Source organism: Haemorhous mexicanus, chromosome 1 (genome assembly GCF_027477595.1).
Source record: "Haemorhous mexicanus isolate bHaeMex1 chromosome 1, bHaeMex1.pri, whole genome shotgun sequence".
Classification (NCBI taxonomy): Eukaryota; Metazoa; Chordata; class Aves; order Passeriformes; family Fringillidae; genus Haemorhous; species Haemorhous mexicanus.
The window spans coordinates 44573570-44589947 of record NC_082341.1 but is presented as its reverse complement, the minus strand read 5'-3'; the positions used below and the strand labels follow the sequence as shown (position 1 = coordinate 44589947).

Genomic DNA, 16378 nt, shown 5'->3' with positions numbered 1-16378 from the left:
ATTAACATTTCTCATGTCCTTCTTGTAATGAGGCCAAAGAGGTTGTAAATATACAGAAAAACCATTTAGACATGGTACTTTTACACACAACTAAATCCTTGGCATCAAAGGAAACAGAACCTCAAATGACATCTTGCAGAGGATTTTTGTAAACCACAAAAGGCTCTAATTCGTGATCTTTCACTGTAAACTTATGAAAACAGGAGTAACTGGAGGAAAATAACAAAAAAATTTGCTTATTTTGGAAAAGTAGAAAGCTAGGTAACTCACCTCACAGAAAGAGCTTATTATCTCTTGGAAAAAAAAAATCTATTGCAAACCCAGACTAGGTTAGCAATTTGATTAAAAAAAAAAAAAAGAAGTGATATGGTGCAGCTCCCTGTCATAAGAAAAAGCAAAGCTTATTTAAATCTTGATGTCAGCTTGAATTAATTTATTTCAGACCTGGAGCAATATCCCCTGATGCTGCAGATTTTTTAATTATTAGGCATAAAAGCCAGCAGTCTAATAAATCCCAACAGTAACGATAATGGTAGAAGGATTTTACTTTCTGCAGACTCTCAGAGGCTGTAAATGCTGCATTTATTCTGAGGGCAGTGTTCAGATTGAGATGAATCTACAGAAGCATCTGGAGACAATTATTCAGCTAGAATTAAAAGCAGAACAGACCTGTGATATCTGTGCCTGAAAGGAGCGAGCCTTTGTGCTCTGCAAACAGCACTGTGCCAGCACAGGGGCTCTGAGGATTTGTTGTGCGGGTTTTGGTACCAAGGAACACTTTACCTCCCCTAGGAAGATGGTGCACTAGTGAGAGCAAGTCATTTTAAATGAAGAAAAAAGATGATTTTCTGTTTGTCTTACATATATGTCAAAAAGGGAAAAGAGCCAAACAACCAATATGTTGCTGTTCTGACAGAATTAGAAGAAGTCACATCACAGAGAAGCAATAAAGATACTTAGCACCTGGTTCCCTACCCCAGATCTCTTTAGATTTGCCAGAATCTCTGCTACCAAAGGCAAAAAACATTTTTAGCACAAGAAAGCCATCACAAAAACATGGTAAGGCAGTTATGCTTTCTGGCTTGCCTTAACAGAAACTGCCCACTACTAAGTAATACACGGTCCCAGTTAAAAGCATTCTCTGGTTAAGCTAATTCTTTCCCACCACATAGTATCAGAGTTCTTTTTCTTTTTTCTTGCAAAATGTAAATAACAGAATTTGGGAGGTTCTACCAATAATGCTTAAATAACAACCTCGCCGATACACAAAGCACACCTGCAGAATGATCCAGACCTTACTAATGAAGGGCAAGAATCGTGTTTGTTACATGCTGGTTTTCTCTTATACCTGTTATAACAATGGAAGTTAGTTGAAACATGCAGGATGAAACATGTAGGATGTAAGTTAGCTCACTCTATATCTACAAGCCCTGCTAAAAGGAAATTAATTCCCTCACAGAATCTAAATTCTCACTTTTATTAAGCTCTCATTCCTGGCCTGGCTCCCCAGGTGCATCTTTGCAAACTTCATCTGCTGGTCCTTCCAGAAAGAATGGGAGTTGCCATTTGTGTAAGTACACCCATATCTGATTTCATTAACAGGATTTGCTATGATTTAAGAAATCCCATCACAATGGACCTGGCTACTTGTGAAAAATCTCAATATAGGACAATTTTTAGAGTTTATTTTATCAGCTGTCCAATTTCAACCGAATCAGCCAGCTCTGGACACAAGCCTGAAACAGTCTGTTAATCAGAATGGATGATAATGTCTATGTGATAACCAGAAGAAGCACAGTTTTTAGATTTTTGCTTCACTATTAAAAAAATTATTAAACCCATGAAACCTAGCAGCTAAAGACAGCTACTACGGAGGAGGTGTTTCCCTTTGCTAAATGCAAGGCTTTATTTTTATATTTTGGGTTTTTTTGATCAAGATTTCCCATCTGCTGTGTTCTCCACTAAGGAATTTTCCAGTGAGCTCTCATCAGATTTCACTTGACAATCATTTGAACAGGAAAGGCTGCTTTTCCCACAGGTGTCTCTCAGGTTCAATTGCACTGCCTTGATCTTTGAAAAAACACACCACTGCAGTGTGAACCAACTTTTAAAAGTCTACAGTGTGGGGGTTTTTTAATCTGAAGACAGAAACCCCAGCTCTGTGTCACCACCATTCCAGTGTTTTCCTGTGTTACAGCAAACAGGGCAGCAAAATCTGAGCCATCTTGATGCCTTTTTGAACATTGGTCTACCTTGTGTGTAAAACAAAGTAACATGCTCTTCTGCCTTGGAAAGCCTTTCTGCAAACTGGCTAAAGTGAGGCACAGAACACACAGGTATACAATAAGGACAATAGAGAATAGTAGACTGGAGATACTCTCCTTCTGATAGATGAGATGAGGCTCTGGATTGATCCTTACAGAGGTTGCAGAAGGAGAAAAGTTTTAAAATGTCTGACCTAGTTAAGGGGATGGTGTATATGTTGTTCATCGTTCAAGACACAGTAAGTTTACCAGAGCCTGGAGCCTTTCAAAACCCTAATTTCCCATATGGAGCCTGTCACATCCATGGTTTTTATTTAAACTTCAGGCTCCAGGTCTGTATGACAGCAAGTAAAAAAAAAAAAAAAACAAAAACCAAAAATTAAAAAAAATATATATAAAGTTCACATGAGCTTTATCAAGGTAGGGATTGCATTTCTCTCATAATGGAGCAAAATAGGGAAAGCCAGAGTGACCTACTCAACACCAGATGGTGAGCACCTTCTGAGCAGGAAGCAGAATCCAGGCCCGCCTTCTACTTCCTCACCTGAATTCTGTCACCTACAGAGTAATAAAAATACTTCCTCCCTTCCTGTACTAAAAAAGTACTATAAAAAAATCTCAAAGTCCTCACATATATCTGTGATATGAGATATGCAGAGGGATGGAAGAAACACTCTTCTCCTCCATAGCAGAATCTGTGTATTAATTGTCTACCTATAAATATACATCAAAGTTATGCTGAATTTCTTCTGCCCTTCATAAACCATTCAAAGACATTTGAAATGCACAGAATACATCAGCAACCATCCAGGAAAATGGAAGTGTCCAAATAATTCTGAAAACCACAATGATGCCTTCATAACCTAAATGAAAATTGTGCAAATATCAGACAGCTCATGAGATTCAACGCAATTCAGAAGTCATTGCCTGGTTACAACAATGAGAAGACATACATCCACTTTTTATTTTACAAAGTAATTCTGACAACATTTTTCAGCTTAAGCAATGCTGCAGTGGCAACTTTTCAGTGTGCCCTTTAATAACTGGAGTGGTACATGTGAACTGAGTGAAGCACAATCTTTGTGTGACAGGAGCTAACAAAGCCCATGAAAAGGCTAAACTACACAGTGTTTTGTAAAATAAGAGGGTTCAGAAGCAGTGTGGATCTGTATTTACATTCTGGAAGCACCCATCAGCTGTTCTGTGCCTGAAACTTGAGCAGAACTTAGAGGAGGTGCTTTCCCAAGAAACTCTAGACTTAAAGGAATTACCATCATCATCTATTATATTTCACCAAAAAGGACCTGGGGCATGCAAAGTGTAACACAGCTGCCTTTAGACAGAGATCATCTGAAGGAAGGCTGACCTTCAGAATTTTGAGGCAGTAATTTTCTCACATGATGCTCTAATATCAGTAACTGGTGCATCTGAGCAATGACAGCTGTGGAAAGGACACTGCCAAAATTGTAGCAAACCTTCCAGAGATGACATATATGCTCATTTAGCACAATGCTCTGTATCCCTCTGAAAGTCAGCAGATTTAGATAAAGCCTGCAAGGCTGAAGTCCTGGCTGTCTGAGATCAAAGAAGGTTTCTGTCCCAAAACTCCTTCCTCAATGTTTTTCAGATCCAGATTACTTTAGATGCTGTTATAGTAGCTAGTCCATGCTGATCACTTGAGAAGCTTACTTGGCATCCATTAATCCTATCAAAAGTGAGCTGTCACAAAAAAAAAAATTATCACAAAAGTGATATCGTTACAGAAAACTCAATGTGCGTTGTTTTGAATTTACCTCTGCATTTTTCTCAGGCTCTCACTTGCTGCCTTTGCAAGCCTTGCAAAAACTGCTGTGAATCACTTGCTCTGTTTCACCTTAGACCTCTCTTATCACCAGAGAGGAGCTTGCTGGAACCCCAGTCACTACAGCCCTGGCAGCTGGCACAGAACCTTGACCTGAGGAAGGCTAAACAGTGTAAGTTTTCCAGCTGGCTGTCCAATTTTTTTTTTTTTTCCCCTTAAGTCTATTAATGCAACATATTGTAAAGTTATAACCAGCTATCTATAAAGCTGGAAGTCTGTGCTTGCAAATTATATTAAGCACTGGAATGTGGTAGCTTATGGAGTGTATGAGGCAGGTATCCATCAAACCATTTGCAAATTACATACTGGAAGTGCTGCTCAGGATCCTGAACATTACCCTCTAGTGTTACTAATCCTTTATGCAGATATGTGCTGTTTAATTGCCAGCTGGGAATTACAATGACACGTTACATGACTAATTTTTCAAGCTACAATTGTACTATTTCCCCCACCCTCCCCCTTACACTTTTTCTGTCAATCTTCTTTCACTCTAATCTGTTGCTGTTTGTCTTGCCAGAACCACCTTTTTTGGTAGCAGCTGCAACACTTTAAAAGTAGAAAATACTGTATTAAAATGTACCACACAGAATGGACTCAGTAAAGTCTGCTTTCACACGTCTCAAAACCAACCCTCTCTACCCAAACCCTATGTAAGATTGCTTTGAAAGCTGGTGTCTATCAAGAATATTCAACCTCTAATTATAATTTCCATGATGAGAAAAATAACCACTCTTGCCACACTATGTGACTAACAGAGACACTTGTTAAGTATGTTTGCTGTGTGAGTGGTCTATACTCAGAGGAGTTTCAGGAAGCAATACTGGTACAGACATGTTCCAAAATATTAGTCTTAAATTCCTCTACATCCAACAGCCCTTGGATCCTAGATGCAAAACACAAGAAGGTATTTTGTGATAGGTCACAATGCTAAAGATTGAAAGGCACCAGTTGTAATGTGGGGTTTTTAGAACATGTAAGAGAATACTTCCCCCCCTGAAAATGGTACAGAAATTCTGAAGCACAGGAGGCTCGGTCATTCCAATGGTAGCTCACAGTGGAGCTGCATTCACACTTCTCAGCAGAGCACTCTACAGCCTTTTCCCCTCAGGACAGTCTCCAAAAGCATGTTTGATTGAAGCTCTGTCACCCCAGACAGGCCTGGCTACTGGTGAGTTTGCAGGACTGGGAAGAGTCATCGTAATGTTTTTCTTGCTGCTAACAGATATTAATTCACTTTTTATCTTGCCAGAGTTTGAAAGTGCTTTTGACAGTTGCAACTACCTGAGATACAGAGAACTCATCAAACCCCCTAGGTTATGAAGTCCTGCAAACACATCAGAGACAAGATTACAACTGTGATTCCTGATGCAATTTCTACCATTCTTTATACGGGTTTCCTCTATTTCACAAGAATTTATTCAAGTTTCCATACTCCAGGCACTATTCTACAAGCCCCTACATTGGCAGGCAGGAAAAGCCATGAACACAAAGCAAAACTGTCATCAGCAAATTGTGAACAATGTGAACCATGATGTCTCCATTACACTATTATTCTCACAAAAAATCTCAGAGTGTAACGATCATGGGAAACAGTATCTCCTAATTAGATGAACAAATTTTCATTCAATGTTAATTATCTCTTGGGGCCTTAATAAGAAGAGAAGGAAGGCTCTTTCAGTCTAGGGCCTGGAGAAGCACCCCACAAGTCTTCACATCAATAGACAGAAGCAGAGATGAAACAAAAAATGAACCAGTATGGGCATCTGACTCCCACACATTGCCCAGAGACGTCACTTGCCAAATTACAACAGCAAACTTTAGAGCTATTAAATTTCAGATCAAAAAGATCAGGACAGGCAGCATTATAGATCCAGCAGCTGCACCCACTTCATTACCTTACAATGATTCCTTCCCAAAGCAAGTGTTAACTTAGGAAGGCACTGGCTACTCCATCACAGAACAGCCCTCGAATAAAGGGACTAACAAAACTTCAAAAGAGTGTTAGCAACTCCCTGTTGACTTCAAACATCTAGATACAAAAGTCAAGCTGTAAAGCCACACCATGCTGATTCCCAGAAAGGCACATAAGTTTCAAATATTTTGGTGGAGGATGTGGGGGTATGAAGGGGAGAATAGAAGACATATTTGGTATGATTATTTTTATGTGGGCCTTCATTATTTTCCAGTTACTGTGAAGAATTTTGATTTTTACTATAGCACCTTTCTGATGAAAACAATTTATCAAAGTAAATCCCAAGTACACTATAAATCCAATACTAATCTGAAAACAAAAGCTTTCTTTTGCTATGATCAAACATCACTTTCAAGGAGTTCACAACTTCTGCAAACAAAAGGGTTCTGGTTTTAGGCAATTTTTATTTAGGCACTATGTCAAAATTCAATCTTCATTTTTTGAAGCTGTTTCTGCAAAAATAAATTTTAAAAAAGGACAAAACAACTTGAAACGAATGGGGGTGGAAACTCAAAGATGGCTTTAGGACAGAGATGGCTTTTCTACTATGTTAACATGATCCTGCTTGTGAAAACAAGATAAATGAAAGAGATGCCTGCTAGCTCCTGGGCTAAAATGGACAAGATGTTTACCTGGACAGCTCTAGCAAAAGATGCAGGTGGGATGTAAGAAAGGAAAATGCATGAAACACACTTCCAGAATACCTAAAAGGTAGCAATTACCATTTATTTCATTATCCACAAATCTAGGGTCATACTTTGAAAGCTGAGAGTGAAAGATATAAGAAGAGTAATTAACTCTCCAACCAGATTCATGCAGGGCTTATTTGAAAGAATACTTTACAAACACCTAGATGCAGAAAAGATATGATACTACGAAAAAAGTATAAGAAGCCCAAATACTTAATTCAGCACACAAGTTTGTAAAACCTCATCTTTGTCAGACACATGGCAACTGCTTTTTCCACCTTCCTTTTCCCTCAAGTTGCAGAAGCAGGATGGAACATGTGAATGCAGGATCTCATAGATTCTTATTGGAGACACTTAAGCAGTGAGTGCTTCAGCATCTATTTCATGTGAAAGGTGGGCCTGAACAATAAGAACATAGAGTGGCTTATTTATTGATGTGGTCAGTCTTTTTTAAAATGACAAATTAAATTCTCATTTTAACTTCTTTGGCAACAGAAGAATGTTTTAGGAGAGTAATACTGCAAACTGCACTAGCTAGAGGAAAGACACATTTCTTACTGCCATTCACTGCCAGTGGCTCCAAGTCCAGAAGTTTTCTAACTTTTTCACTAAGAAAAAAACCCTTTGTTAACCACAGCAAACTGTTAAATTTTGCTGGTTGCACAAATACAACAGTAGAAAGCATGAAGACTCACCAAATGCTGAAACAAACATACATCAAACCAGGCAGCAATCTTTCATTAATGATAATAAAAAAATGTTCAGTGATATGTCTGTGTGAAAGGGCACTCTGCTCTGCTTAGAGCTACCTCTAGAGTGTTAACCACCATGTGGCTTCTTAACATTTTATTATGAACAGCACATGAAGTTCCAGTTGCAGAACTGACACAAGGGAAGTTCTTCCATAAGCTGTGCTTGATACTTAGTATTTTCCATCTCAGCTACTGTAAGGCATGATGTTCCCACATGACATTAAGTGCCCATACTTAAAGAACCTTGTGCAATTTCAATTAGCTTTTAATATGTCACCCTCACTGAGAGTCCTTCAGCTTTTGCAAAACTGAAAGGCTAAGTAAGTCCAAACTATAATTTGTATGCTGCTTACTGTGTGGAAAAACGGTGTTGCATCCTTTCATATCCAGCTCCTCCCAGGTTAGCAGTCCCAATATTTTTGCACACTATTTATGTAATATTTATTACTACTAGGGAAAATGTTTAATAGCCTTTCTTACCGTGACTTGCTGAAGATAGGTGAAGCCAAACACAGGCAAGCATTTATATATTAACATTGAACATAAAGCCATGATATTTTACCCTCATTCATTCCCCAGAAGAATCCAAGCATTCACCTTTCTGTGCAACTGAAAACCACAAAGGTTTAGGCATGCTGACTGCAGCAAAACTCCTCTGTAATAACAGTACATTAATAATATTCAGCACTTTACAACCAGAGCATTTAACTTCCTAACCACTAACCTCCAAGAGCTCAGGGTCATCAAATCCATTGCATAGGGAGAGACCTGACACATGAAGTTTCCCCAAGGTCACTTGACAGCTAAAACTGGGATCCAGAGCTTCTAAAACACTGATTAGTTCTCCACGCCCTCAGGCACATGTTCACTTCCAAGGCTACTTAAAACTAGAAAAGATTGCCTAATCAGTCCTTGTATTTAGCTGTTTTAATAGACCTCTCTTTCCTACTCTCCTCTTCAATTCCATCTTTAGAAACTTTTCTTAAAGCTAAATGCAGCATTGCAGTCTGCTGTATGTTATTCAAGTTCAGCTTTATTCTGTCTAGCAGAAACTAAATTCTTCACAGTGCATACTTCAAAATAATTAAGACAGATCAGTACATCAAAAAAACCCAGCAGAGATCAACCTGTCAAAGCAACCAGTTTGCACATTTCTCTCTCTCCTCCTCCAGTTAGGGAACAACTGAATAAACCAAAGACTGTTCTTGGCCCCTGTGCAAAATCAAAGCTCTCTTCCTTGCTCTTCATAGGTACAGTGAGAAAAAGGATACGGTGCCTATGATCGACTGTGATGCTGAAGCGTGGTAAGGACAAGGAGGTCAAGCGAAAGGACCTTACAGAGAGACAGTGGCAGGACAAAGAGAAAGAAAAAAACCAGAGAGACAGTGGCAGGACAAGGAGGAAGAAAAAAAATTGTATAGAGCAGTATACATTTTTGGAAGGAATTGCATAAATTTCTACAAGTATATACAGCTGAGAAAAAGAACTTTCACTGCAATTTACTTAAAATTAGTAAATTCCTTAAGTACAATACAAATAGGATCATTCAGAGAACTTTCAAAAAAACAAAACAAGACCCATATGGGTCAAATGAAGACAACATGCCCATGGTAGAACTAAGACTTTATCTTCTGTGCTATGCCACAGAGCAAGTGAACGTTCCTATACAACTCTGTCATCTCGGAAGCAAAAACACATTTCCTGGCATTGACTTGACAATGTCACAGCTTCCAAGTTCTGTAGAAGTTCTCACTAATGTCAGACAGGGACCTCAAAGAGCAGAAATAGCAACTGTCACAAAACTATACACAAAGCTCCAAGCTGTGGCTGAGGCAGACTACCTAAAATACATTTTGGCTTCCTTTTACCAGATGGTTGAGCCTGCTTCAAAGCAAAACAAAATTGCTAAGCAGCATTATAACTTCATCAGTTTTCCACAACTAAGTCCTGAAGCTGTTTTTGTTACAGCCAAATGCACTGACAAACAAATACAAAGTTCAGTTATTAACTAGAAGTATTTTCCTCAAGTACAGTATCAAGGTTTTGTCAAATTTTGTGCTTTTTTCTTTTTTGTCCCTGAAGAGACCATAAAGAGTTTTACACTAAAACTTGCATCAGTTAAGCAAAAAAGATGTACCTTTTGACAAGCTAACTTCAACTTTATCATGTTTCCACAAATACACGCTTTGTTCTGCTGACATTAAAACACATTACATTGTTTTACAGAGCACTCCAAAAAAACCCAGATGAAAGAAAAAGGTTTTATTTAAGACTATTCCTGAGGCTGGCAAAGCTCTTTTTTTATTTGAAGAGTGTTCTGCCTGCCAAGTGAGTCTAGACTTTTATTTTCTGTTGCAATTTTCATTTTATCAGAAGCATTGCTCCATTTGCACTTTAGTGTAAATCCCAATACATGCTAGTTGCAGAAAATGTACTGGGTACTGCAGGTAGACTAGACCTCATTGCATTTTCTCAAATCTCACTCTGATGTGCATCAAAAACCCTAATGCATATCTAAGTGGTCTAACTAATTATCAAATTCCAGTAAGACAATTACATTTGCTACTGATGCAAATTGTTACAGTCCATTATATTCAACAAGGAACCCCAAAAAACTCAAAATAAAATATAAGGAACATTCAACAATAACTCTGTATTGAAGAGCTGATGAAGCTAATTGCTATACCCTTGCATTCTTCTTTTCAAAAATAGCATTAATATCGTGTGTACAAAAACCAAAGTTTGCTTAAAAAAAGAGTAGTTCTCTTAAACATTCAAATAAATCTGTGCTGCAAGCAACCAGTGTGATGACTTTGAGACCCAGTTTGAGCCACCCAAAACACTACTTTGACTTCAGGAAGTCTGAGTATGTGCAGCATGACGGTTCTTTTCACTAGTTAATGACATCAAGGAGAAAAGAACCAGTGTCTGGGTCTCGGTCTCTTAATAATTGTTACTAGCAAATCACCACCAGCAACAAACCAGCTCTTAAAAAGCAGAATAATGACTTCCTGCAGGCCCTCTCACCCATGGTTGCGCTCAAGAAAGCAAAGCAGGAGTCCACTAAGTGATGAACTCTCACCACCTGAGCAGGAAGTTTGAGAACAAGTGAGAAAATCATAGGACAGATGGATATGAAGGCATGAAAGATTAGGTGCCCATGCTCCCACTCACAACAGAGACAGAAATCTTTTGACATACAGATGGTAAAATGAGAAGTGAACCAAGAATGCAGGGTAATTCATGCATGATAGTCATGAAAGGCTGAGGTGTACAGCCAGATGTTTGTACACCTTATTTTGGATTGGACTCTATATACTCATATTAATCAGTCCAGGAGTAAAACATGATTAGTTTAAAAAACCTGCAAAAATATGCATTTTAATGGATTATGCTTTTTTAAAAAAAATTTATTTTTGACAGTACAAGTGTTGAACTGGAAAGCAGAATACCACAAGCAGGGTGTTCTGGGATATGGCTCCTTGGAGAATGGAAAAGTGGTCTTTGACACATAGAAGGCATGCCTTATTTATACTAAATGAGCAAAGATCCTCTGTGTCTGCCATCAAAAGCATTAACTGTGCCTGGAATCTTCTTAGCCAAGAGGACTTAAAAAGTACAGACCTCAGCAAGCTGCCTAAATACATTGTCTGACAGGTGTCTAACAAGGAGACATTGTACAAGGCTTCGCAAGAATTGGAACTGCACTGCACAGAAATCAAAACCTTGAAATTAGAATTAAACAATTTTATCAAAGAGTACTTCCAGACTAAAAAGATACACATGAGAGGTGAAGCCTCTGAGAACATTAATAATAGCAGTCAGAGATAAATCTAAATCAAAAAGCATAGGCAGAATGTCTGGTAAATCTGGGAAATTTAAGGAAGGTTCTCCTGTTCTTCACAAGATTAATTCAGACATTGCTGTAAAGACATTTTTGAGCCTGAGATTCCATACCAAGCCCACTTTCTAACTTTTAAAATATGTATGGCAACAGAAGATATGCTTTGAAAGAGTTCAAACACCAAAGTTTTCACTGGCTTATTGATGAGTTTTCTGCTTTTGGAAGAAGCAGAGACTAACTTTTTGGACTGATTTTCTACAAATGTTCTATGTTTCAAATGGTGACCTGAATTTTTGCTCTCTGCTCAATGCTAATGTAGATTTCTGTCTTGGAAGATGAAGATCAGCAGAATAGGTATCTCTACTGGGGTCAAGCCTTGAAAGACTAATTCACCATGTCAGCTTTTTTTGAGTGTAGAACACAGTCTTCAGCTATTTCTATCCCACTAGTGCTCACTTTCTATTGTACAGTAAGATATGCAAGCAAATAACAGCTAAACCAAGAACCACCTCCACTACCTGTGCTGCCTTATCAAACCTAAAAATAAAACACACAAGCAGAGGAGCTGGGGGGAGGCAGGAGAACATAGTCCACCTGAGGAGTAAGTCACCGAGAAGATGAGAAGAACTCAAAAAGACTGTTGTGCTTCACCCTGGAAGAAATACTGACTGAGTTAAACCCCAAGAAGTTATACGACCCCCCCACCCCCACCCCAAATACAAAAAAAAGCCCCCATCAAATCAAAATACATCAGCAGTCTCTGAGTAATACTAGCCCCTGATCTACCTATATGGATTTGCAAGTAGCACAGTCCAATAAACCAGAACATAAAATGATTAGCAATAGTGTTAGTTAATTTAATCACTGAAAAATAACACAAGATGTGTCTCAGGTCTCATAAATAAAGAAAACGTTTATAACTGAGTTACAGCAAAGCCCTGACTTCAAGGGTCAGAAATAGCATTTTTATGATATAGCTACAGATTTTTCTTCTGAAATTAAATTCTTCTGAGACATTTTCTGTGGATTCAGCAAAAGGTATTTTATGTGCAGTTCATCAGCATCCACAAACCTGGCTGGTGTGCTGCTGCACTTATAGGTGAATGCAGGATAAATGGAATAGAGGTGTAATATGAAATGGTTTAATGTCTAAGGCAGAAACAAGCACTGGCTGTGTTGCTGGAAAAGATCCTCCCGTCATTCATCTGCCTCCTCACCAGAAAAAATGGGGTTTCTCTAGGTTTTTCAGGGCAGAGAACAAAGTTCTTTGGTGCCCCAAAGATCACAACTACCTTTACCTTCGAAGACTGACGTTTGGAAATGGGCATTGTCTGGGATCTCTATGATTTTAAGGACCTGTGTCAAAGGGCACAAACTTAATTCACAGATCTTGCAGGAGAGCTTATGGTATCCTGGCCTGTATCAGGAACAGTGTGGCCAGCCAGAGCAGGGAGGTCATCCTTCCCCTGTACTCAGCACTGGTGAAGCTTCACTGGTGAAGCACTTGAGTGCTGTGTCCAGTTCTGGGCCCCTCACTTTGGGAAGGATGTTGAGACGCTTGAGCACATCCAAAGAGGGCAACAAGGCTGGTGAGGGGCTTGGAACACAAGTCCTGTGGAATGGCTGAGGGAGCTGGGGTTGTTCAGCCTGGAGAGGAGGAGACTCAGAGGTGACCTTATCACTCTCTACAATTTCCTGAAAGGTGGTTGCAGTCAGGTGGGGGTTGGTCTCTTTCACCAGGCAGCAGCTGACAGAACAAGAGGACACACACAGCCTTAAGCCGTACCAAGGGAAATATAGGTTGGATATTGGGAAAAGGTTTTTTACAGAAAGAGTAATAAAGTACTGGAATTATCTGCCCAGGGGGATGGCAGATAAGGACTATCACAGTCACATCCAAGGAATGACCCCTCTGCCGTTGTTAAGTGTTTTGGTTTGTTTTTCTGGTGCAGTCTTTAAATGTTGGGGCTCTGTTACCCTCAGAAGGGTGAGATAATAAATCCCTGATACCCTCTGCAAACAGAAGCCTGGCAGCATATTCTTTAGCAGATGTTATGAATTATAAAAGGTTGCGCCACTATTTTCTTTGGGTACCTGCCAGAGTAAGCTCAAGGCATTCCCACCAATAAGCTGGCTTTTAGAAAAGCACTCTAAAACACAGTCACAGCTGGATGATCTATTCACAAATATTATTCCTTCCATTTCTGACCCATCAAGGGGATTAGCTGCCAAACTATTAACTGTCTTGCCACCATCTGTGCTCAGGTTCCATTAGTAACCCAGGTGTTTCAGGACATCCCAGTCCTGCACAAGCTATGCCCAGTTACTGCTTGCTGATACATCAGTCCAGCTAAAAAAGCCTGGAAAATGCAACAGGTAACCAAACACTCCCAGAACAAATTACAAAAACCAGGCACGTCAGGAATAAATCAACCTCTCCATAAACAGGTACTTCATGTCCCATCCCACCAGAGTTAACTACTGACAAATACAAGGAAAAGCTCAGGTCAGGCCACAGCTGCCTTGTACAAGTTGCTGAACAATAGGCTTTTACCTTGCTTGCTGACAGACACTGCAAATCCAAGCCTTCTCCTTCTTCTGGTAAGTGCTGCAGCTCTTGCAGATGTTGTACTTGCAGTCCTGGCACTGTCGCTTGCTGTTGATAAGAAATGTGAAAGGAGAACAGCAGCGAATGCAGCAGTGCTCATTGAACTTCTGCTGCTTGGAAAGGATGCTGCACTTGTTACCCTCTTCATCCAACTTCTGCTTCATTTCACTGGAATGAAAAGGAAAAGAACAAAAACATTTAAAAAATGTCAATGGGAAATCTTCATCCTCTTTCCACATATTCATATTATACTCTTCACATAACTTCTGCAGATGTGAAATGAATATGAGAAATGCATATTCTAAATTTAGAATTGGAAAGAAAAAATTCCTATGTTTCCTTAAGCCACCTATGGCCAACCCACTTAAACTCTCTCCCTGAGTCACAAGCCAGAGCAAAATTTACTCCGTTCCAGAGAGACAATCCAAAGGAAATCCAGGTTGCTGTTCCAGGCACTCCTGCTGTGCTAAGATATAGAGACCATGTGAAAATTCAGGGCTACTCTCAGAACCCTTTACAAATCGTAAATCAGTTTATGGAAGTCAAAAAGATGGGCTTACAGTAAGAAAAAAATCCTTTTAACCTATAGTTTTGAAAACAAAAAGTTTATTCTGTTCTGACCCATAGGGTCATATTATTAATAATATTTTCAATTTGTCAAGCAACATTAATGATATCCTTCATTTCAGACAGATTTGGTTGCTCTACTAGTTAGGACCAATATTAAGATGACTGCTAACTGTGAAAGTGTTTGCAGGCACTCTGCATAAAGTTTCCTGTATTCCAACAGAAGAGTTCATTTATTTAAAAAACTGACGTAAATTGTGTATGCATGGTATTAAGTAAATTGCTATCTCCCATTTTACAGTGCTTTTGATATTTACAAATTAGGCAATATATTTCATGACAGGTGTAATAAAAAAGCATGCAGAAGGAAAAGTTGTTAAGGTAGACAGGTCTGCAAACTCATCGCACATTTTCTGGCATGTACAACTAGGACATACCCTATGAGAACAAAAAATAAGAATCAATGACAAACAAGTAAAATAAAAGCTTTTAACACAGTGTGCACATACTTGCATTCATTCTCTCTATCAGAATTAGTGGTGAGTACCTTACTATTTCCAATTGCTGATAAAAACCATTTACATGACTAGAGTAACACAAAAGTCTAAATAAAATTTAGAGGTACCACAAAGCAGATTAAGCTGGAGGAGTATTTATTCAAGACAAGCTGACTTAAATGAATGTTTTAATATCTTGCTACACGAATAAAAGAACACACTTATTGCATACTTATTCAGGAACTCAACCAAGATCATCTATGAACATCATTGTGAGCCAAGCCTGGAATTTTAAAAAGTATCACATTACTGGGCTATATATCACCTTATTTCCCACTTCTGTCTCAGATTTATCATTCAAAATAAAACCAGCCTGTTTTATGAAAATCTGACAAGTCAATTCTAAACCTCAAATCTAAAAGACAAGTAAAGCAGTGATCTAAACCATATAATTTTTGAACTTGCACATACAACCCATTTAAGCGTATTCTCAATATATGCCTTTTAATAAATTTAAAATTTGAAAACAATGTGTTTCTGCTGTTCGCACCCTGTACAGGGGTTTGACTAAATCAGACTAGGTGTTCAAACACATACTTTTCGCCATTTCAAGTAAATAATCTTTATGATTTTTTTTTTCTGTCCAGATGGCAAAACATGCTTGTTCTGCTACATTTTTACAGAATGTGCAAGATGCAAAAGGTAAGAGATTATCATGTAAGAGAGGAAATATCTGAATTATGCACATTAAACTGGCTTCCTCGGGTAAACTGACAGAACTATCCCAGAGATTCAATGGGATGGCTAGACTTGTTTGTCCTAATCTCCATTACTCCCTCCTGCCATGGATAATCTTTCTAGTGGAACAAGGGAGGAAGTGAACAGTCTCCATATTGCTCCTCCATCCACAGCAGGCATGCTGTTCTGCAGCAATGGGACGAGACACAGCACTGTTTCTGCACAAAAGGTCAGGCAGGAACCCCAGCTCCTAGGACAAAAGCTGGTGAGGGTGAGGGTTGTATGATTCAAGGAGGATTTCTGGCATGAAATAGTGTTTGGCAGTCCAAGATGCTGCCACCTTTGCTTCAGGATGGAGACCCCAGGCAGCAGATGCTGGCCCTCTCATAAAACATGAACAGCTAAGGAGTCAGGGTCAGGGGGAGCGATGAAAGAAGAGATTTTTGTCCTTATGGAGTTCTGTTATCTCCAAGACTTAGTAACGCTGATGCTTGGTAGCATCAGCCCACACACTCAACATTGTCATGCTCAGTGGCATTTTGAACCCTCATTAGGGCTCTGATGCATGATAGCAAGGTAAATCACA

General features: G+C 39.1%; 1 protein-coding gene across 7 annotated transcripts in view; it reads right to left on the bottom strand.

The window, feature by feature from the left end:
• The window catches only part of MYRIP (myosin VIIA and Rab interacting protein), a 210634-nt gene that overhangs the window by 100843 nt on the left and 93413 nt on the right, over positions 1-16378 (bottom strand). For all 7 annotated transcript variants that reach the window (XM_059847977.1, XM_059847958.1, XM_059847957.1 and 4 more), the window contains one exon: positions 13937-14158. In XM_059847977.1, the coding sequence (XP_059703960.1) occupies positions 13937-14158 (222 nt within the window). The remainder of the gene's footprint in view (positions 1-13936; positions 14159-16378) is intronic.